Consider the following 23,479-nt stretch of genomic DNA (forward strand, 5'->3'; position numbering starts at 1 on the left):
GTCAGAGGTCTGCAAGTGATGTCCACGGTTGCTGGGTGATTTGATCCAATTTGATCATAGGATGGACCCCGTTGCTAAGCAACCATACTGTCAATATCTGTTTCATGGGCATGTCCAGACTGACTAGATTAGTTTGCCTGAGATTGTAAACTAGATATTCTAGCGAAACTGATTGTAAACTAGATATTCTAGCGAAACTGATTGTAAACTAGATATTCTAGCGAAACTGATTGTAAACTAGATATTCTAGCGAAACTGATTGTAAACTAGATATTCTAGCGAAACTGATTGTAAACTAGATATTCTAGCGAAACTGATTGTAAACTAGATATTCTAGCGAAAGTGACGACGACTCGTAAATTTGAATATTAGTATGGTTGTATTATGTTTCTTAAAATTTGTTGTAAATCTTACTACAATTTAGCTGTAAAATTAAATGTAAGCAACTGTAATTTTAATGTAAAATCTGTCTAAAAATGTAACTGTAAAACCCAGCTATAAACCTAGCTATAAATCTAGCCGTAACTCAGGCTGTGCCCTGTCCGTTAACGACTGTTATCTCTGATAATCCAAGCGAATGTTTTTATTCCATTTAATTTTTTTTATTTTTTTGGTTTTGTTCGTTGTTCTCTAATCATTCTAATCAGGAGTCGCCCCTATCAGCGGCCATCATCAATTGCTGTGCCTAGTCTATCATTAAAGCCGAGCGCCATGTCGTCGTTAATGAACGTTAAATGTGCGCGCGCTAATCTGATTGAGCGTTTGATTCAGCCAGTCCAGGCCAGGTTGATTTGATCAGATTTACTGGTGATCAATGACGAGCTATACCAAAGTTGGGATTTTTTTAAAATAGCGTCATCACTGTGTCAGGTCTATGCCTCTTTGTGTCAACAGTCAGGTCCTTGTCTGTTTGTTTTAGAACAACTGTAGCAAGGACCTTGCCTCTACCTGTGTTTTAGAACAACTGTAGCAAGGACCTTGCCTCTACCTGTGTTTTAGAACAACTGTAGCAAGGACCTTGCCTATACCTGTGTTTTAGAACCTGTGGTTTAGCACTAGTTAGGACCTTGTAGTGTTTAAGCACGGCTCTATTAGGACCTTGTAGTGTTGTAGAGCACATAAAGCCAGAAGACGTCCAGTTTCCTGCGTAAGATCTCAAGCAGAAAGGTTACTCGGTGCGAGGAGTACACGAGTGAAGATCAATAGATCGATGTAGTTGTTCACTCGTATCGATGGAGACAAAAGCAACCTTTTCTAAACAAAAAAATTAAAATGAAAAAAAAGTCGCCATCATCTATTTACAAAATTGAGTCCATTGTTTTGCTGGAGACTTCACGTCAGTTAAAAATAAAAAACATATTTTTAACTTATACACTTCACTGAGCACCGTTTCACTTCAATAAACAGTCTCACTTCACTGAACACCGTTTCACTTCAATAAACAGTCTCACTTCACTGAACAAGGTTTCACTTTACAGAACAGTCTCACTTTAGAGGCTTCTTTCAGCATTACAGTGACCACTGACTTGCCATAGGAACACATCAATAAAACGTATCAAAATACTTTTTGTCACGAACTAAAAATTTGGCCGTATTTTCCTTAGGTTTACGTACCCACTATCCTATACATATCCCTGTTTTACTGTATATATCCATGTTTTACTGCAGGGGTCTCCAAACTTTTCAGTCCGAGGGCCGCATTAACTATCAAATTTCAGTTCGGTGGGCCAGTTTCTTCCAGACATGTCTTTGATTTTTCTGGGCAAAGTTCCTCAGCCATCACCAACAAACGATTTTTCCTTGGACAAAAATATCTCAGCGGGCCGGATGAGAGGACTTCGCGGGCCGCATCCGGCCCGCGGGCCGCAGTTCGGAGACCCCTGTTTTACTGTATACTACCCCCCGCCTCCCATGATCATGTATATATCCGTTTTACTGTATACTACTCCCCCCCCCGCCTCCCAGGATCCTGTATATATCCCTTACTATGTACTACCCCCCCCCCCGCCTCCCAGGATCCTGTATATATCCCTGTTTTACTGTATATATCCCTGTTTTACTGTATACATCCTTGTTTTACTGTAAATATCCCTGTTTAACCATCAAATTTTTCTCGCAGCCATCTGTCGTCAAGGGTGTCACGCCATCCACGGGTCTTGCAACAAGCCAGGAGAGTGCAAGTACGTCAACACGTCCTGTTTTCACACAACCACCCGTCTTGTTTTCACACAACCACCCGTCTTGTTTTCACACAACCACCCGTCTTGTTTTCACACAACCACCCGTCTTGTTTTCACACAACCACCCGTCTTGTTTTCACACAACCACCCGTCTTGTTTTCACACAACCACCCGTCCTGTTTTCACACAACCACCCGTCTTGTTTTCACACAACCACCCGTCCTGTTTTCACACAACCACCCGTCCTGTTTTCACACAACCACCCGTCTTGTTTTCACACAACCACCCGTCTTGTTTTCACACAACCACCCGTCTTGTTTTCACACAACCACTAGTCTTGTACTGTTACCTTTTGGTTTTTGTACATTCACCAGTCTTGTACTGTTACCTTTTAGTTCTCACACATTCACCAGTCTTGTACTGTTACCTTTTGGTTTTTGTACACTCACCCGTCTTGTACTGTTACCTTTTGGTTTTCACACATTCACCAGTCTTGTACTGTTACCTTTTGATTTTTGTACATTCACCAGTCTTGTACTGTTACCTTTTAGTTTTCACACATTCACCAGTCTTGTACTATTACCTTTTTAGTTCTCACACATTCACTAGTCTTGTACTCAGAGGCGTATCCAGGTTTTCGTTGTAGGGGGAGCGAAAAGAGCAAAAAAAGGCGCCGAATTTTTAACACGTTCTATATACGTGTATTATATATATATATATATATATATATATATATATATATATATATATATATATATATATATATATATAATTACTAGCTGTATGTCATTACTTCGCTATGATGTAAAATAAATTGAAAGTAGCACTCTGAAGAAATAAGAAAAAACACACAATGTAGGCCGACAAAACAAAAATTGTATCAATCTAAATAAAATAAAAATATACACACACTACAACTAAAAACAATGAACGTAACACAATCTGTTTTGTAATTCTTGTAAAAAAAAATTCTTACATAATAATTCCTGGGAAATTATTTAAGACAAGTGAAATAGGGGAAATAATCACTCTCTTAGTATAAATATGTATATATCTACAAATTTAATTAAAAATGTCAAAATAAATAAATAATTACCTTAGAATATAATGAAATTGTTTAACTCTATTCGTGTTTACAACATGTTTTTGTCTTTAATCAAAATTTAATATATCGTCATCATAAATGCTAAAGTATTACAGCATAATGAAAGTTTTTTAAATCAGAGTTGGTATAAAACCACGCTTTTCGATTGATTAGAAGAACATTCAGAATAACAGCCTACATTTAACTAAATATCAGTCTTTTAGTTCGGATCATATATTTTAAATTAACTACTGCTTCTATGTGTTCTTTTAAGATAATTGTTAACATAGTGATAGGTATGGGTTAGATCACTGTATTGATCACACACCTATTTACTGGTAATTGCAAAAAAAAACAATATTCACAGTTTTACGTTTAAAAAGCTAATTTTCTGGCGGCATGGTACTTTGGTACATCATTACGCGTTTTTCTACATGTACTTAACGGATCAGTTCGGGGTGGGTTGGGGGGGGGGGGGCGGAGTTTCAACTTCATTCACCACTGTCCGTTCACTTTAGGTCAATTATCCAACCCAGTGTATACCTAGGTGTGACATTAATGTCGCTCTACACTATTGTGGTGGTGAGGTGTATGTGTGTGGGGGGGGGGGGGGGGAGATAACCAACTCATAGTGAACATAGTGTCAGTTTTTAGATGACTATTCTAAACATGCATATATATTACACAAATATATATTACAGAATACATTATGGTATTATGACAATATTTGTTTTTACAGAGGGGTCCATGGAGGAGGGGGGTTGTAACTGTTTCATATAATTTGTAATCGTAATCACTATCGCCCAAACTGTAAGAATACTACTACTTCATCGTGATGATGTTGTTGACCTTGTCAAAATTTCCCCACCACTACGCAGTTTGCTCATAAGTAAATTTAAATAGAGGTGTCACATCAGTTGTATTTGTTTCTGTATTGTAATTTTTTAAAAATTAATCACACGATTCAAACTGTATATATAAAGTAATTATGTGTGAAGTTTTATGTATAACATTTTCTAATGCTATTATTCGTAAGCAAACACATTATACAGTTGCCTTAAACTTAACACCCCTCTTGCCAAGTGGTACTACCCGTAGAGGTTTTTTAAACATTGCAATGCATCGTAATGGTTATTTTTAGAATGGCAAACTGATGCAGCTGTTAATACGTGTTGTAAACGTAGACACTACTAGACTAGTACAATAATGCTTAATTGCTGCATGAAAAGAAATCTTGTGCTTTACATAGATGTGCCGACCAAAAATATTTTTTTAACAAATATCATTGTTTAAAACCTTGAGTTTAAAAAGTTTCCAAAAAGGCGCCACTTTGCTGAAAATGGCCAGAGGGGGAGCGGCCGCTCCCCCTGCTCCCCCCCCCCCTGCGTACGCTACTGCTTGTACTGTTACCTTTTAGTTTTCACACATCACCATTCTTGTACTGTTACCTTTTAGTTTTCAGTGAATAAATGCAAACATTTTTCTTTGAATACCTTAGCTACTTGATTTACTGATCCCTAAATGATAAATGGCTTCCTTTTTTCCAAGTTTAAATATTTTAATCAAAAACCATTTTCATTAGCAGCATCATTAGAGCATTGTAACTATTTAATGAGATGTGGAACAGTTTGCCTCATTTCATATGACATTTACTTAATGAGATGCAATCGCCGCTAGATATAATTACACGGTAGCAGAAGACAGATCGCAACATGATCTGCTCGTGCAGTTGGGGGCGTTGTTTCTGTGGACATAAGGTTGAAATATGGCTGCCACAGCTGGCTCGACCTATGGCTCGCTTTTTGATTGGTTGTCATATCACGTGAAATCACAAGACGAGCATAGGAGATGTAATGAAAAATATCTGGCCTCAATAACTTTAACCTATGAATCAAATATAATATACTATGCCTCGATAAATAGTAAATATCAGCCAATATATCATGCAGCTATAGATCTAGATTTAAATGAAGTTATATCTTTCCGCAATAGATTTAGCATCCAGCAGATAGCCTATATATTGCTGCATAACTTGTAGCATATAACCAGAACTCAATATATGTGGTTGGGATGCTATTGCAAGCCCCTAAAACGCGACTAATTCATGGTACTTGAATGTCATTAATTGTGTAAGTACTAACGAATGAATCCATCTTTGAGTGAAACTGCCACTAACGAATGAATCCATCATCCATCTTTGAGTGACTGCCACTAACGAATGACTGTATCCACAGCTGCGCCTATGGATGGCAGGGTCCGTTGTGTGACCAGTGTATCCCCTACCCTGGGTGCAAGTACGGATCATGTAACGGCTCCCCCTGGCAGTGTATCTGCCACCTCAACTGGGGAGGAATCCTCTGCGACAAAGGCAAGACCCCATCCTAATACTCTTGTGTTATGCTAAAGGTTTCATTTTCAGGATCTGATTCCATTACGCTGCCCCATGATACTTCATTTATCATTCATTCCGTTCTAATCTGTTGATATAATAATTGGTACTCGAATCACTTGTTGGTCTACTTACTTAAATACTAAAAACATAACCTAAGCGTGAAGTATCGCCACGTGGTTAAACTAGCTATTGTAATTAAGATAATTACTATTTAGAATATTAAGTTAATTAATATCCTCATCATTGGTTAAGTACATGTACACCAGTTAAAGTTGATCCGGCCTAGAGTTTAATGTACATGTACACACTATACGCCAGTTAAAGTTGAGCCACCCTGGAGTGTAATGTCAACATTTCACATCTCCACAGACCTCAACTACTGCGGACGCCACCACCCCTGTAAGAACAGCGGGCTGTGCCGCAACACCAACCCAGACTCCTACGACTGCTCATGTCCTGTCGGCTTCTCGGGGGTCAACTGTGAAATCGGTAAGGAATTTCTGCCCACATACTCACCCTTAGGCCCTTTTAAGCTATTTCTTACTGAGGATACTACGTGCGGTATCAATGTGACGGGCGCCTTTTACTGGCGCCGGGTCCAGTATAGCCTATCAAATCTCGTTCCTTGGTCACATGATTTATAGTACTGTGTTTAAAAAACCCGTTTAATTTACTGCGGGGTTGTGTAAACAGAGTCTCTCCAACCTGCATTAGTTCGACTTTTTGATGGGACATGTTACGTTATGAATGGATTAGTGTCCCTAAACATGAGCAAGTTTGGGTTGTCAGACCTCCTGGAGGCAAACAATTTCAACGACTTGAGGAGGGGATTCATGATTATTAAACATTTATTACAGTAGGCCTGATTGTAGTATTAGTTTATTTGGTGAAAATATTTCACGTAATCAGTGATGAGCGAATGTCCTTTTTTAGGGGAGAGGGGCAGAGTTTCTTCCAGGCATCTCTTCGGGGGGGTCGAAAATCTCAAGTGCCCCCCGGAGAAAAAAGTCTGGAAGAAACACTGAAGAGGGGGAGGGGATTTCTGTTTTATCCCCAAATCCCTTCCATTTGTTAGTATTCAGTGATTGTCTCAAATTCCCCCTTTCCCAACTGTTAGTGTACCATTTGAAAAGTGTACACGATCTAAAACTAACACACCCGTCCAGTCCGTTTAAAAATCTGATGAACTTTTTCTTGCAGCGGAACACGCCTGCTCATCTCAGCCGTGTAGAAACGGCGGTTCGTGTGTTGATGTCGTCAGTGGCTTTGTGTGTAACTGTGCTGCCGGCTGGACGGGAGACACGTGCGATATAGGTGAGTAACTTTGCCTGGTTCCGGTTCAATGATCGCAAGAGCCAAGGCACTCTTCCGTGTCTGCCAAAGTACGCCCAGATAGCCCGACTTTTGTGTACACCTCCGCCGAGCCGGATAAGTCAACACACAGGTGAACGGATGGATTAGGGAATGGCGTAGATGAATTCACTAGCACCAAAGGAGCGGGCGATGGTAAAGTGATTTAATGCTAAACAGCAGGATAAACCAGATGAATGAATAAATCAACGTTAAAGAAAAATCATGGGGTTTTCAGCTATAAATCTTTTTCTTCTGTGGGAAAATGGTTGATAAAAAAAGTAATAGGCTTACATGATGGGTATTGTCTGGTAAGGACTACAATGAAATCAGGTTATCTAAATTTTGTATATCTACATACACATACCTAAAAAGATATATATATATATATATATATATATATATATATATATATATATATATATATATATTGTGTGTGTATATGTGTATATATATATATATATATATATATATATATATATATATATATATATATATATATATATATATATATATATATATATATATACACATACACACACAATATTGAATATATACATATATCCACAGTTAACCTTTGACTTTTAACCCCACAGATATAGACGAATGTGTATCAAGCCCCTGCATGAATGGAGGAAAGTGTATTGATAAAGACAATGGCTATAGATGTGAATGTCCTGAGGGGTGGCAGGTAAAATCTCTACACTAAATCAGAGTACATAACCTAAACTCATCTCGGTCCCCTCTGCCAGCTAGCACTTGATAGTTTTAAATTGAAATATTCCATCTTTGTGTGACCAGGGCCCCCACTGCCAGCTGGATGCGGATGAGTGCCATGGCAGTCCGTGTGTGAACGCGCTGGCCTGCAGGAACATCCAGGGTAGTTTTATCTGTGACTGTCAACCTGGCTGGACGGGCAAGAAGTGTGAGATCAGTAAGTTCAAACCTTGACCACCTACATGACAGATCAGTAAGTTAAACCTTGACCACCTACATGACAGATCAGTAAGTTAAACCTTGACCACCTACATGACAGATCAGTAAGTTAAACCTTGACCACCTACATGACAGATCAGTAAGTTAAACCTTGACCACCTACATGACAGATCAGTAAGTTAAACCTTGACCACCTACATGACAGATCAGTAAGTTAAACCTTGACCACCTAACTGACAGATCAGCAAGTTAAACCTTGACCATCTACTTGACAGATCAGTAAGTTCAAACCTTGACCATCTACTTGACAGATCAGTAAGTTAAAACCTTGACCATCTACTTACATTCATATGACAGGTCAGTAAGTTCAAACCTTGACCCCCTACTTACATTCATATGACAGGTCAGTAAGTTCAAACCTAGACCACCTCCTTACAATTATATGACAGATGAATAACTTCTCTGACCATCCATCTTCTTACATCACATTTTTCCTTGATCATGCATGTTTATGGCAAGGTAGCAATAGGTAAAATGATGTTTATGGCAAGGTAACATTAAATAAAATGTGTTGTTAGAAAGTTTTACTTATTCTGTTAAACTGTTATATCAAGAAAAAAGTTTTCTATGTTTTAAATAAAAACTAAATTATTTAAAACACTATTGCAGATATAAATGATTGCAGAGATGTTGTTTGTGAGAATGGAGCATTTTGTATGGTGAGTTGATTTTCATGTTTAAAAGATTTATTTATATTACCTAAATGTTCAACAAACTATAATAAAATATGATAACTAAAAGAAAATTCCACAATAAATAATCCTTTGAAAATTGTTTTTGATTGAAGGATTTGGTTGGTGATTTTTACTGTCAATGTTTACCTGGCTACACTGGGCGCTACTGCCAAGTGGAAATAGATGAATGTGCCAGCCAGCCTTGTAAAAATGGGGCCATTTGTCATGATAAAATTGCATCTTACCAGTGTGAATGTCCAAATGGCTACACAGGGCTGTACTGCCAGGTAGGTCTGACACTAGTGACAGTATGGTCACGACATGTTTGTACAAGTAAATTAACTCTGGTTTCACAAAATGCTTATAACATACATGTACAAAAAAAATTAACTGTTTTGATAATATGCTCTTAACATCCAAACAATAATATTGGTTTCTAAATAATTATCTTTTTTTAAAAATAAATTATAGCTTTTACTATAATAATAATTTATTACACTTTTTGCATGTATTGTAATATATGGCACTATTTGCCCATGTATTCTAATATATGGCACTGTTTGCCCATGTATTCTAATGTACGGCACTATTTTCCCATGTATTCTAATATATGGCTATATTTGCCCATGTATTCTAATATGTGACACTGTTTGTCCATGTATTCTAATAAGTAGCACTGTTTGCTCATGTTCTCAGACTGATGCTGACCCGTGCAACCCAAACCCCTGTAAACATGAATCTACATGCTTCAACATCCAAGGAGATTTCTACTGCCACTGTAATGAAGGGTGGGAAGGCAAGGACTGCTCACATCAGCGCTTACACTGTGACTCCACCTCATGTGAAGGTAACTCCAGCCACTTTCACAATATTTCTAATTTTGAGTTATTTTATCATCAACTAATTTTTTTTAAAAATATTTTACTAAAATTTTCGTTTTCAGCTTTTTTAAAAAAAAAATCCAATTAAATTTTTTTTTTCTCTTGTAGGGAGTCATTGAAAATTATATTTTTGAAACTGTTTGAAACTAAGTTTAACTTAATGAGAGTGAAATCCATTAAAACTAATGATGTCAACTTGTTTTCTTTCAGTGATTGACAGCTGTACAGTGTCCATTCCCCTGAACTCGTCAGTTGGGGGGTTCAGGCTGATATCCTCAGGGGTCTGTGGCAGGCATGGTGTTTGCATCAGTCAGCCCAATGGAGCTTTTTCATGCGCCTGTGTCCCGGGCTACATGGGCACCTACTGCCATCAAAGTAATTGTCTTCATTCATTTCTAGCTTAAAAATTACTAACTGTACATGTTGTAAAAACTAGCTAAAACTAAAACTTTGGACACAATTTCCTGCTGCTTTATCCCATGATAGTAGATGTAAGAATTTAACAAAACAAGCTAAGGCACAAGTGTGTTTAATCATTTTCAGAGCAGATGTTGAAATAGGCCTACAAAGTGACACCATATCAATTTCCATCAATGTTTTTTAAAATGAAGTTCCATTATCATATTCCTATATTTAGACAGGTGTTAAAGTAATGACTCCCCTTTTCTTTTCTCCATAATGTCAATGAAAAGATTAATCTCCCCTTACTAGACTATTTGTTTGATTTTTTTTTCTTCCCACACATTTGTTCTACCTTTCCTGTGAACTTGCATTCACAAAGGACAGAATTTCCTCTCTAAAACCTTTCAGTTGTCTGGAAGTGCAGGAAGGAAACCATTAAGTTGCTTTATGTTCCCAGGCCTCCATTATCACATTGTTGTCTTTTGGATGAAAGACAATGATTATGTTATCATAGGTTCTAGTAGCTGCCCACATCAAAATATTTGTTTCAAGAATATTTCAGAGAATATTTTTTTAAATAAAAAAAAAAATTAAAAAGTTCTTTGAATATTTCTGTTTACTTTTAGATATGTTTGTCAGCATTTTTGGGAATTCTTAAATGGGTTTACGTTTAACAAATCAGTGTAACCATTTTACAGACTATAAATTCTGATTATTTGCAAGTTGTTGAACTCATGTCTGTAGTTATGTGCTTTCATCACCCCCCCATGAAACTTTCACCTGCAGATATTGATGACTGTGCGAGCAATCCATGTCAGAATTTTGGCACATGCATTGATGGAGTCAACTCGTACCAGTGCATCTGTGCTGATGGATGGGAGGGGGCTTTGTGCAATATAAGTAAGTAAACAATGAATGAGCTCAGGCTAGTTTTAGATTTCTCTTACAGAACTTATTTTTTTCTAGCTGAAAATCATTGAGGTTTTATTTTTTTATTTTTATCTTTTAAAAATTACCTTTGATGCTACTAAGATGATGGAATTTCTTTCTTGTTGTAGATAAAGATGATTGTGAAATGAATCCGTGCAGGAATGGTGGAGAGTGCAATGACCTGATAGCTGAGTTTCAGTGCAAGTGTGCCAACAACTGGAAGGGAAAAACTTGCTCCATAAGTAGGTTTTTTTAAAACTTGCACCCTCATTAGGTTTTTTTTAAAACTTGCTCCATAAGTAGGTTTTTTTTAAAACTTGCATCCTCATTAGGTTTTTTTAAAACTTGCTCCATAAGTAGGTTTTTTAAAAACTTGCACCCTCATTAGGTTTTTTAAAAACTTGCTCCATAATTATGTTTTTTAAAAACTTGCATCAGAAGTAGGTTTTTTAGTTGAACGTGTAATACTATAATATAAAACTGAGTACAAAACATACTTATTTTTTGTAAATATTCATTACATTAGTAAAATCCAGATAGGAGTACACAAGTTTTTGAGTAAAAGTTATTGTTGCTAAATTAAAATCAAACTTTCTATCTTTTGCAGAAGAAAGCCACTGTGAGGCAATGACCTGTTTAAATGGGGGCACTTGTGTTGACCTTGGTGACACATTTTCCTGCAGATGCACAGATAGGTGGAAAGGAACATTTTGTCAGATTCGTAAGTAAAACAACTAAGAAGAGTTTCTTGAGAGATGTATATTAACAAAACAATAATATATAGAATGATATTAAAATGTAAACAAAACATGTAACTTAAGGGGATTCCTAGCTAGAAGACTGCAACTTTTTAAAAAAATCACTCAATACTTTAAAAAAAGAAAGTAAATGGAAATCATTCTTTTAAACTAAAAAAATATGCAAAAAAATATTGCTTTTAAAAGATTGTATGATAAACATACTTTAAAAAAGAAAGTCAATGGAAATCATTCTTTTAAACTAAAAAATTTGCAAAAAAATATTGCTTTTAAAAGATGATAAACTTACAATGTAATTTAACCAGCTACTAAAAGGCCCTGCGAGTCATCCCCCTGCCAGAACAGGGGCACATGTGTCAACAGTGGGGACAGCTACACCTGTATCTGCAGAGATGGGTTTGAGGGCCCAACTTGTGGCATCAATATCAACAACTGTAATCCTTTCCCATGGTAAGAGGAAAATCTATTAGCACAAACCTTTTTGTTAACTTTTAACTAAAGACTGATACTGTCATTTCAAACATTTAAAGTTTCGCATGATGTTAACAAACTTTAGGCTAGTATAAATATTAAGATGAAAGATTTCAAGTCAGTTCTAACAATTGAAAATGTTGTAGCTATAATGGAGGAACTTGTATTGATGGAGACAACTGGTATGTGTGTGACTGTGCCAAAGGTTTCTCAGGACCTGACTGCAGAATTAGTAAGTTGTCGTTTGCTAATAGACTACTTTTTGTTATTTTAGTTGGTTGTTTGTAGATTCCATCTTGTTTTTCACACATTGACATTACTATACGTTAACGTTTTTTTTAAAAAGATTCTTGTTACTGCAAATAACTACATTTTTAAAATCCTATATGTATTTTTGGTAAAAACTGTGTTTTTTGTAGTTAGTAAAAGAGCAATTAAATTGTAGCTCAGTTATTTTTCTTCTGAGCAGTTTTGTTTACAATATTTCTTATTACAACTGTATCTTGTAACTAGATATAAATGAGTGCACATCCAACCCATGTACATATGGCAGCACCTGTATTGATGGTATTGCGTCTTTTCGCTGTATTTGCCCACCTGGGAGAACAGGAACTTTATGTGAAGCAGGTGTGATTTTAAAATCTTTAATTATGTTCAGGTTGTAAGCTTTAAAATAATGATTTAAATTTATATTAAGGTCAGTTTTCACATAATAAATTACAATACAAATATTTATAATTCTGTTGTGCTTGTACCGTCAGTAATTGGCCAGCTTCCGTCACCCAAGTCATGTGAACATGGACGGCGCATCTTTTCTGATGGCACTACATGGGAACATGACTGTAATGCCTGCAAGTGTGACAATGGTATTGTCAAGTGTACAAAGGTAGATATAAATCTATTGTTTCATTTGTTTTTAACATAGGTTGAGAGATAACTGTATACATTTCTTCAAGCTTGAAATTTTTCTTTAACTGCCAGCACTAAGTACTTACAGTTACTGATTTATATAATAAATAGTTTATGGACATGTTTTTATCCATTAACTATCACAATTGTCCAAAGTTTCTTCTACCAACCATTTGATAAACTGATATTGCTTTTGACTAAAATTGTACTAAGCTGAACATTGCCATTTCAGATGTGGTGTGGCCCTAAGAACTGCCTGAACCACCCCAATATTTCCAGTCCAGTGTTCCTGTGTGAGCCAGACCAGACGTGTGTTGTCCAGACTCACATGACCTGCCTAACGCCTCCTTGCCTGCCTTTTGGAGAATGTAGGGCGCTGGAGTCGGTCAAGGAAATCCCCAGCCCTGGCAGTGAATGGACCTGCATTCCAAACCAAGCTCACCTGGGCAGCAACTGTGCTAAAATTATTCTCATTTTTGATAAAACAAAAATGCCTCTGGTAAACATTCAATTGCTTTAATTGTACAATTACTTGAAATTTGATTATTTTAAAATTTCTAATAACTACTTATTACATTTTTTTAATTAAAAAAATTATTTACCAGACTTTATTATATTTAATCAATTTACACTTTCAAATTTTAGGGTATTTCTGTTGAAAGTATTTGCAACAGTCTGCGCCAATTGCCTCAGCTAAGAGGAGTTGTCAATGAAGAAACTCTGTATGTGATGTGTGCAATAAAACCCCAAGAACAGGACACTCTGGAGATCACCTTGGTAAAGTTGCCAGTTAAAATTGTATAAATGTGTTGAGAAGTTTGGAGAATTTTTAACTACCAACACAAATCTAGTTTATTGGAATCCCTTTCTCTTCAGAAATTTATTTCACTGTTTTTATTTAAGATTTTAGTAAAGTGTTTTTTTTTATTTTTACTTCAAATTATATTTATACAAACATTTTCTAATGATTTTAATTATTTACATCACATTAATCAATTCAATTTTTATTTCAGTCAGCCAAACTTGAGGGCAGTAATTTAAATGCTAAGAACACAGTGAGCCAGGCTTTAGACAAAATGGCAATGGTTTTGTCACACAAACAGGCAAACAGTAGCGCTCTGGCAGCTGTCATAGAGATCAGGCTAGAAACAGCAATCAGTGAAGATGACAGTGAAGGTAACATTTTTATTTTTCTCCATTGTTATCTACAGAATTACCTAAATTGTGTACTTACTATAAACTAAGCCAATCTTAAGTGAGTTAATTTTTTACATTCTCTGATTACTAAGAGCAGTTCAAGTAAAAATAAATTTTTCATGCATGAATTTTATATTTTGACTGTTTTTTTTTCTTTCCAGAACCTTCTTATCTGATACCTGTGCTGTGCTCAGTGATTGCTCTGCTAGGTGTGGCCTGCATCAGTATTCTCATCATCTGGCACAGACGCGTACAGAGACGAAGAAGACACCTGCGTGATGAGTACCTGGCCAGCACACAAACAGCAGCAAACAATGAAAATCAGGATAACATCAGGCGCTACCGCAACCCAATCTTTTCATCCAGTGATAAAAGGGGAATTCCCAAAGCAGTTCCGACTGAAGAGCTGCATGACATTGACATGGAGAAGTATGACAAGAATCCCCGGAGATACCTCGCACCAGAGGACTCATCCTCTCCTGATTTAAATGACATCCAGGAGTATAGGCCACAGCCAAAGAAAAACAACAAAAAAGACATCAACATTCAGCTGTCTAGATCATTACTTGATGAGCCAGAAGTGATTGTCTAGCATTAAAAAACTGATTCTCATCATAAAGCCTGTTACAGAAATCTTGAGCAGACACAATGCCACATTGGTAAAACATGAAAAGATTTTAAATACATTACTGCTGCTATATTTAAACAGACTGCATTTAATCAAACGTTACTGGGGTACTTGTCATAACCCATTGGTACTGATAGCATCAATCGTTACTTTATTCATGGAAGCCATATGCTACAAAAGCATACATCTACATACTTGTTCAGTATAAACATTCTGTGTTTACTGTTTAAATGATTACAAACATTCTGTGTGTTTTTACTGTTTGTATTTCACAAATGACTCTCTTGATTGGATTATTACAAGGCTTGGATTATGCTGAAATTGAATACAGTTAATTAAAACATTTCTGGACAGCAGCCTGACCCTGATACAAATAGTGACTCTTCAGTGACCACATGGAGTGATACCCCTGTCATCACAAAAGTGATACCCTTCTCATCACAATCGACTTTGAACAATATTTGATATTTTTAGTTCAAGTGAAAATATGGAGTTGGTCTTTGTGCACATTTCAAGTAATTCTTAATGATGAATTTGATGGATAATTTAACTTTAATGTAAATTTTAAAAATTGGTTATTTGTGATGGTTTATACATTTTACATATGAATTAGCTTTGTATGTGGAAATAAGTTTTTGGTTTACTTCATATAAGAATGTTTGCAAATAAATCAGCGCTTTAACAATTGTGAAAGAATCTACTTGGACTAGAAAAATTAATTTAGAAAAAAGATTTTTACCTTGGCACTGTCATCATCATTGCTAATGGAACTTTTTAATTTGTACAATGTTTTTAAAGACACAGTTGTTTTGCATGTTCAAGGCCAGTTAATGATTGCATTTGCATAAAAAAAACACCTCATGTATTTTCCTATTGACTAGGTGGTACCTTATACAGTTTTGTCTTGTTGACTTGGTTGTTGGTTTTGTCTTGTTGGTATAAAAGAATCCATTGTTTTTACCAAAGGCATGCTGAATAATTCTAATGGAATTTAATTTCTTTGCATTTATCTAGTGACTCTTTTTTTTTCTCATGGAACACAAATATTTGTCAAACCTAAAACTGGAATTTTTTTTACAGCCACTATCTGTATTACTGTATTATCATTGTGTGTATTCATGACTTTTTTAAATTAGTTGTACATATTTTACTGTAAAATCTGTCTCAGTGTCAGACTTAAAAGCAGGTATTGTCTTAATAAGATATTCACCTATGAAAATATGAACACACACGTTTTTAAAATACCTGTTTGTGAATATAAGATAAAAAAATTTGGCTCTAACAATTGAAAAAAGTAAAATGCCTTTAACTTTCTTGATTTAAAAATGAGACGAGACTATAGATTCTTATATTTAGTTAGATCTGGATATTAGGGCCTATGTCTTTTCAAACTAATATTCCAATAAAATGAGTGCCATGGCATCAGCCTTGTTTGATCCTCCAACCCCAATACCATTGGCAGCAGGTCAACAGCCTTCACCTGAATGAATGTGAAAAAATATGGTACAGTGCATTTGCCATAATAATATTCACTTTTCGAATATTTTGTCATTTATAGAATGTAGATTTTAATTTTTATCTCTGGTTAAGCATTCGACTGTAATTTAATATTCACCTGCTGTAAATATCTTGAAACTATTTATTGATCATAATCAATCATGCCATACAGAAATATCCATTAATAAAGATTTGATTGAATATTAAAATATTCATCATTTATTAATCACGCATTGATTGCGTAATGGTGCAAAATCAATGTGCAAATATAATAATGTAATTTTTTTTTTTCAAATGGATATTTCTGTATTATATTCTTCATTTTGAGGTATTTCTTTCAAATATCACTAAAGATGTATATTAATTTGCTGTTGGTAAAAAGATATATTTTCAAGTATTTTCTAATGTTTTTAACTGCTCTTGTCACTTTTCAAATAATTTTAGAACTCTTTTACTCTATTAAAATATTGATGCAAATGTAATAAGCCAAAACATGCTCAGAAGAATTTAAATGAGTAGTTTCTAATTCTATAATTCTACAAACAGTTGACACTCATTTAGCTTAGAATAAAATTATTTCTTAATTTGGTTGAGCATCAACAAATTTGGCTAACATTTTGCAGTTTATCATTATAACCTTTTCACTTTAAAACAATACAATCATTATTTATTTTAAGTGTTCTTCAATGAGCAGCAGCTATGTTTCAGTCATAAAACTTTGTATTTATAAATGTCTTTGATTATTGCTGGATCCAAAAAGAGGCTGTTCAAATTTTATCATTGTGATTATATCAGTGCATGTGGTGGTGTTACTACTTGTAGACATGTTGTTGCTTGCTCACATTAGTTCTTGTATTTTTTATTTTAAGACTTAAAATGAGAAGCTACAATTTTTCTTTATAACAAGGAGAGAATATTTTAATAGTTGTATTACATTTTTAAGATCTTCTCATTCAAAGTCTTCATATGAGATACAGCCATTTAAAAATATTTTTTAATTGGTAAAAACTAACTATTTTAATCGTGAATATTTTCAAATTGTTTTGTGGAAAAACAAACAATTTAAAAAATCGGTAGAGTTCAGTATGAAAATTTTCTATTGAATGAATGCATAGATTTATTTTGATTTAAGTAAACTCGATATTTTGGCAAACTCTAAATATTCTAAACAAATTAAAACATAGGATAAGATAATTTTATAGCAAGTTTAAAAACAATCTAGTCATGTGTTTAAATTACCTCAATAGAATACAATCAAACCTCATTTTTAATACTTATATTTGAAGATAGTTACTTAGACAAAGGTTTATCTGGCTGTATCCATATTATTCTATTGTTGTATATTATCTTTTTGTAGATAATATGAAATAAATGGCAAAACAGTAAATATTTATAAGTTCACATACAATTATGTTCTTTTCATTACAAACATTCATGTAAAAAACTTGACCAACTAATTTATGTATAGAAAAAAGTGTGACTTTGGTTGAACAAATTATCAACCTAACCTTCATGCTGAAAATGTAGACATTTTCTTACTATTATGAGTATTATTAAAGGAGAAAATAAACTGTTACAAAATATATTTTAGACAAACTAATTTTTTCTGTAAAAATTGACTTAGTGAAACATTTCATTGTTTATGCATTGTAATATAATTGTATGCTACATTATTAGTATTAGAAGCTAACCAACATTGACCAAATCAAGTTACAGATTGGGGAATGTAGAGACTCTAACCTCTGGCGAGAAATTCAATAACAACTAGACAGACACAGACAAGCACTGACCTCCTTCACATCTAGTCATGTACAGATCTGCATTATTTAATAGCTCAATCGTGCGTATATTTTCCTGAAACTATTTGAAGATTTGTTTTACTGCTGTTTTACATGTAGTGTTGTCTGTCAGCTTAAAGTATTTTATTGTCCTTCTTTGTACTAAAAAACTCTCAGTGTAATATGTCAATGCTGTATTTTCAATGCATGCCATGTTGTGGTGCTTTAAAGTTATCAGATTCAAACAAGTTATTTAATAGTCACCAGTTTGTAGAAAACCTGGCAAAGTGATGCAAGTAGAACCAAGTTAGTGGGATTTTATCAAAATTCCATTTTTTTAATGCTTGTCAAAGTTGTGGCTAATAGTTAATAGCACATTTTTTTAGGAAATGTTCAATTGTTAAGTAGAGATTGTTTTTTTTTTGCACCCAAAGTTATATATGAAAAATGTTTTCCATGTAATTTCTGTCATTAATAAGCTGTATGATCTCAAATCCATAAATTAAGAACACATTTTGTTTACTGCCAAATTGTCTGCTGTGGGATAAACAATCATCAACCGTCCATATTAAAAAAATTTACTTCTGAGGAACAAGTTTAATAAAATTAAAAAGAAGCAGAATTACATTTTTTATAAAACTGTTGTTACATTGACTTTAATAAGATTACAAAGATGCAGAATTACACTTTCTTAACACATTTTATTATAAATTCATTGAAAAGATTTGTGCTTTAAACTTTGACATTTTTTCAGATTGTTTACATACTAACCATCAAGCAGGATTTTCATTTGTTTCTACGTGTCCACTCAAGTTTTATTGTTAAAATACCTTAAAGCTAGTCGAAATCCATGGGAGTATTCAATTACCACGGTACAGGGTGCTCAGGTCATTTTATTCCCAACACACTGAACTTAGGCACAAACACAACACTCACATGTACAGCAATTATTCAAATCTACTTTCTCAGAAATGAATTACATTTGAGTAAAAGAAATACTTTTTTATACTACTTATGAATGGGCATTAGCTATTTGTGCTGGGAAGACTTCCAAATTCATGGAGAATAATCTCAGATTAAGGAAATCTGAGTTTTCTCAAGCTTAAACATTTAATCCTAAACATTAAAATTTAATCATGGTATCATCAATATTTAATGTATATCTACAAATGAGTTGTTTTTTAAGTCTACAACTGCCCAAAAAAAATTTAAACTACGGTTGAGGTAAAATTTTCTTAAAACATATTTTGTATGAAAAGTTTAAAAATTGTGAGAAAAAAGCTCCATCATTATACAGTAGATTACTAACATACAGAAATATGTGCAACCTTACAAGGTGTGTAGGTGTAGACATTACCATTGCAATTTTTTTATGCAGCAGAACTTACAATAAATTATTTGACGTTAAAGTGTTCATTCTTTTCCTTTGCATGCAGCATTTGTTTGTTCTCTTGTTCTGTGATGAGTTTATAAACTAAAATTGTTACTGCTAGCAAGCACTAAATATATTTGAATAGAAGTTATAAAAATAAAAAAGCAAACTTGTCTAATCAAACAGTATTTTCATCCTGTTAAAGACTATATCACAGCCTGTATTACCAGAGATAATGTGAGGTAAATAAAAACATTTACTAAGATCTCTCTTTAAACCCCATTCCATTCTATCATCATGTAAGAAGGCACTTAATAGGAACCATCCAATAATTTTGACAGCCTTGAAGATAGAGAAAGTATTTTCAATTTCCTTGCTCCAGAGCAGAATTTCAGAAATGTGGTGTTTCAGGTTACATCTTCATCAATCAAACCACTCATGGAGTCTATGAGAAATTTGGTGTTGAGACAAACATCCAAAAATGACTGCTAATAATGACCAAAAAGTCTTTCTTTGACCTTGATTCACAACTGAAAACATGAAAATGGATTATACAATTGTAACAGCCCATCAGCAATACAAAATAATTACATTACCCATAAAAATGCTTCCTTAAAAAGGATGGCAAATGCAAGAAAAAAAGTAAGGAAGTTTTTAAATAACAATCAACTTTATTTGATTAACTAATATATGTAGACTAGTTAATAAGTACAGAAAAATAATGGCATTAAATAATAGTTAATGTGTAAATTTGAGTTAACCTTTCGGGCCTGGCAATTCATGGGGCAGATGTAGTAGAGTTCACCTGTTACTTACGAGTCAGGTACCCATCAGAGCTGGGTGGACTCAGGACATCCTACGGAGTCTACCTGAGACTTTCAGGTCAACACCCTATCATACCCCAATATTTTACTACACTCTTCTGAAAATATTCTGAAATATTAGTCTCAAAGGAGCAATCCTACCATTCAAAATGTAATCAAACAAGTATTTCTACCTCTCAGAGCTTGGAGTGTTGACAAACAAACAAATCCTTGACACAGTAGCCCATAAACATAGCTGTAAGACTGGTCCCACAGTAGAACAGGTATTACTAGCATCCGTCCCATACTGGCTAGTATAACAGCTTTTGACAACAGAGGAATGCTAGTAGTAAACAAAAAAAAATGTTTTTTTTGGAATGGGAAAATTCAGATGAACAAAGTAATTACCAAATAAACTGTAATTAATATTCGAATTTAAGCAATTAAGCATTTAATTAATTAGTGAGAGAGTGACATATTACATAAATTTTTTCTTACCTTAATGACTGGAGACTTCTAGTTTCCCAAAGACTTTGTACTGCAAACATTAGCACAACAAATGCCATAAAAATACACAGTTCTGTTTTTTAAGAAAAAAAAAGTTTCGATCAGTGGGGTATTACGTTAAAGAAGAAAGTAGCATAAACCACATTGTAATATAAAATATGATAAGCTCATGTTCATTTCTCAGTGCTACATTACAAACTATATCAATATATTGCTATGTGTGTTTTAAGACAGCAAATATAGAAGTAAACTATTCAATACATAAATACTGAATTTTTAAGATCAATGCAGATACCACTTAAATGAGCCAATAGTTTGCTTTGTTTGACATGTTACCAACTTCAAATCAAGTAAGATGAATAATACAACATGCATGATTGGGGATACAAGCAAGAAGAGTATAATGTAAGCTATACTTGCAATCATTTTTCTTTAGCATTATGAACTAAAATATAAATAAAGAATACTCACTATAAGCCTAAAAATAGTACCACTTCCTTAAAGACACTAACCATACTCAATTGTATGAGATAGAAGCATAAATCATACACTAGTGATAAGTTTTTCATATTTAAAAATCCCATTTCAACATAAAATCCTTACCTGCTGCTGCAATTATAAAATTTAAATACAGCTCCAAGCCCAGATTAATGTAGTTCACATTTGCAGGAGTCGAGGCCTGTTGCGTGATGACCAAATCTGCTCTGTGACTAACAAGTTTAGCAAAGGCATCACATATCCATAACAGGAACACAAGCCTCCACTCTGACTATAAGATACAATTTTTAAAAAACCCACATGTAACTTAAAGACTGAACACTACTTATTATACTCTATATCCTTTGGTAGCTGATGTACTTGAAATACTAATTAATAAGCCAATAGTTTGGAAATATCTATATAGAAAAAGTAGGGTGGTTGGGTTAGTAAAAAACAGTGGGAGTTTTTGTTTATTAGTACTGGCCTATTAAAAAATGCAGTAATCAGTATAACTAAAACATTTACCTCATGTTGTGAATTAATTAGCAAGTGACGGTATGCTTGAGGCTGTAAGAGTAGGGCATCAAGCAAAATAATGACTGGATCATACTCAATATACTTGTCAGCCACAGCGTTGCATGACTCCTGCAAAAATAAAAAGTTATAGTTATAGACAAGATTTTCATCAGACTCAGTTGAGCAGCTCTCTTATTTGTGCCCATATTAAAATTAATAACAACAACCAGGACCTGCCAATACACCTAAAGCAGATCCTGGTTGTTATTGATTCTGATGGTCTCTGTAACTTGTGTAACTTAACTAGTAACTACTAGATCTAGTTGTAGTTACTCTAGGGTTGCCAGGTGTCCAGTTTTGAACTGGACAGTCCAGTATTTGAGCAGACTGTCCAGGATAAAATAAATATAAATACTGGACAAGTATTATACTTGTCCAGTATTTATATTTCTTCTTCTGCTTTGCGGCATACCTGAGAAGGGAAGGGTGGAAAGGTGTCCAGTATTTTCGGAAAAGGTATCTGGCAACCCTAATTACTAGCTAGCAGCTAGGCTGGGGCATGGCACACTCTCTAACAAGACTATAGTATACTATGTATAGGCTAACAGATTATCTCCTGACTAACTTCAGTTCATTATATAAATAATCTCTAATCTAATCAGTGAGTCAGTAATAAACTGTCTATAAACTGTCATTAGTCAGTAAAAACTAAAACTAAAAGTTACAAGACACAAGTGCCAGAAGACTCAAATCAGATTGACTCACAAGTTCAGCAGACAGCTTGAGTCTTCTTATGAAAGTCTTATGTCATGTATGAGCCTGTCTGTTGTGGTTGTGACAAGATGTATCACTGTGATGTAATGTCATGTTGTATGTTGTCAATTAATCAATGTTGTGTGGCTGTCTCAGTGTCTGCTGTGGTACAACTGAATTTGACCCACTTCAGTGACTTCAGGAAGGTTAATAACTTAATAAGTTAGGCCTAAATAAAATAATTATTAATTATTATTAAAATTATAAATTAATTAGGTAGGCCTAATTACTAATTAGGTTCTAGATCTACGTACACAGTGATATATTTTTATAACATCTGCTTTGTAGTCACGATAAAGATGCAAAACGTTGGCACCACATTCAATACATTGATACTTTTTCATCTTGTTCTGATTTTTAGTTCAGCCAACTAAAGGAATCTTTATCAATCTTTTATAATTATAAGACTTGATTCTAGGCTTCCTTTTACTTTCGATTTTCAGGTTTACGGAACAATTTTATTTCAATATAAAATAATACAATAAATTAGACAGGGTCTACTAATCGTTTAGATCTAGATTATATCTTGAAATTTTTAAAAATAAAATAAATTGTTTCCAATGACTGCTGAAGCGCAAATATCAAAACCGCGAAAGAAAGACAGCATAAATAGTTTTTATTTAGATCTAGTATTTTTACTTAAAAAACTAAATACCGTACCTAGTCTAGTTGGCACAAAATACCAAAAACACTTTATTTTACACATTCTTTGTTTTCTATTATTATATTATTTTCTTTGTTTTTGTTATAATGTTAACGTAGGTTATTATTTTCTTTAATTTAACTGAAAAAATGCATAGACAGTTATTATAACTGGAATCAACATTAATAAATAATATTAATTAGATCTATATGTAGGGC

At 34.2% G+C, this 23,479-nt stretch overlaps 3 protein-coding genes across 3 annotated transcripts in view; 2 read left to right on the forward strand and 1 right to left on the reverse strand.

Annotated features, from left to right (window-relative positions):
• The window catches only part of LOC131943466 (protein jagged-1), a 75,285-nt gene extending 58,678 nt beyond the window's left edge, over positions 1–16,607 (forward strand). Inside the window, exons 6-26 of the mRNA XM_059303625.1 lie at positions 2,120–2,180; positions 5,499–5,632; positions 6,026–6,145; positions 6,857–6,970; positions 7,603–7,697; positions 7,808–7,940; positions 8,612–8,661; positions 8,790–8,963; positions 9,373–9,523; positions 9,768–9,932; positions 10,746–10,859; positions 11,018–11,131; positions 11,497–11,610; positions 11,953–12,097; positions 12,265–12,350; positions 12,632–12,745; positions 12,880–13,004; positions 13,260–13,526; positions 13,673–13,804; positions 14,041–14,203; positions 14,386–16,607. Coding sequence (XP_059159608.1) covers positions 2,120–2,180; positions 5,499–5,632; positions 6,026–6,145; positions 6,857–6,970; positions 7,603–7,697; positions 7,808–7,940; positions 8,612–8,661; positions 8,790–8,963; positions 9,373–9,523; positions 9,768–9,932; positions 10,746–10,859; positions 11,018–11,131; positions 11,497–11,610; positions 11,953–12,097; positions 12,265–12,350; positions 12,632–12,745; positions 12,880–13,004; positions 13,260–13,526; positions 13,673–13,804; positions 14,041–14,203; positions 14,386–14,816 — 3,002 coding nt within the window. The 3' untranslated portion in view covers positions 14,817–16,607. The remainder of the gene's footprint in view (positions 1–2,119; positions 2,181–5,498; positions 5,633–6,025; positions 6,146–6,856; positions 6,971–7,602; positions 7,698–7,807; positions 7,941–8,611; positions 8,662–8,789; positions 8,964–9,372; positions 9,524–9,767; positions 9,933–10,745; positions 10,860–11,017; positions 11,132–11,496; positions 11,611–11,952; positions 12,098–12,264; positions 12,351–12,631; positions 12,746–12,879; positions 13,005–13,259; positions 13,527–13,672; positions 13,805–14,040; positions 14,204–14,385) is intronic.
• LOC131943533 (ribonuclease P protein subunit p20-like) overlaps positions 1–23,479 on the forward strand; it is a 138,265-nt gene that overhangs the window by 107,853 nt on the left and 6,933 nt on the right. The gene's annotated exons all lie outside the window — the stretch shown is intronic.
• On the reverse strand, positions 17,579–23,002 carry LOC131943514 (protein ARV1). Its single transcript, XM_059303689.1, has 6 exons — positions 22,873–23,002; positions 21,815–21,934; positions 21,413–21,578; positions 20,801–20,882; positions 20,497–20,645; positions 17,579–20,029 (listed from the first exon to the last, which is right to left on the reverse strand). Exons 1-6 carry the CDS (start codon positions 22,960–22,962, stop codon positions 19,923–19,925), a joined length of 714 nt encoding a protein of 237 aa, XP_059159672.1. The 5' UTR covers positions 22,963–23,002; the 3' UTR covers positions 17,579–19,922.

Source organism: Physella acuta, unplaced genomic scaffold (assembly GCF_028476545.2).
Source record: "Physella acuta isolate Inbredline_101_S28 unplaced genomic scaffold, ASM2847654v3 ptg000038l, whole genome shotgun sequence".
Taxonomy (NCBI): Eukaryota; Metazoa; Mollusca; class Gastropoda; family Physidae; genus Physella; species Physella acuta.

What these genes read in the sequence shown, in the direction of transcription:
- LOC131943514 (XM_059303689.1), bottom strand. Translation starts at nt 22,962, where the DNA reads ATGAAAAAGTATCAATGTATTGAATGTGGTGCCAACGTTTTGCATCTT. An exon ending in TAATTAATTCACAACATGAG is followed by an intron (nt 21,579 to 21,814) that starts GTAAATGTTTTA and finishes TGTATCTTATAG; the next exon opens with TCAGAGTGGAGGCTTGTGTT. An exon ending in AGAAGTCTCCAGTCATTAAG is followed by an intron (nt 20,646 to 20,800) that starts GTAAGAAAAAAT and finishes GTTTACTACTAG; the next exon opens with CATTCCTCTGTTGTCAAAAG.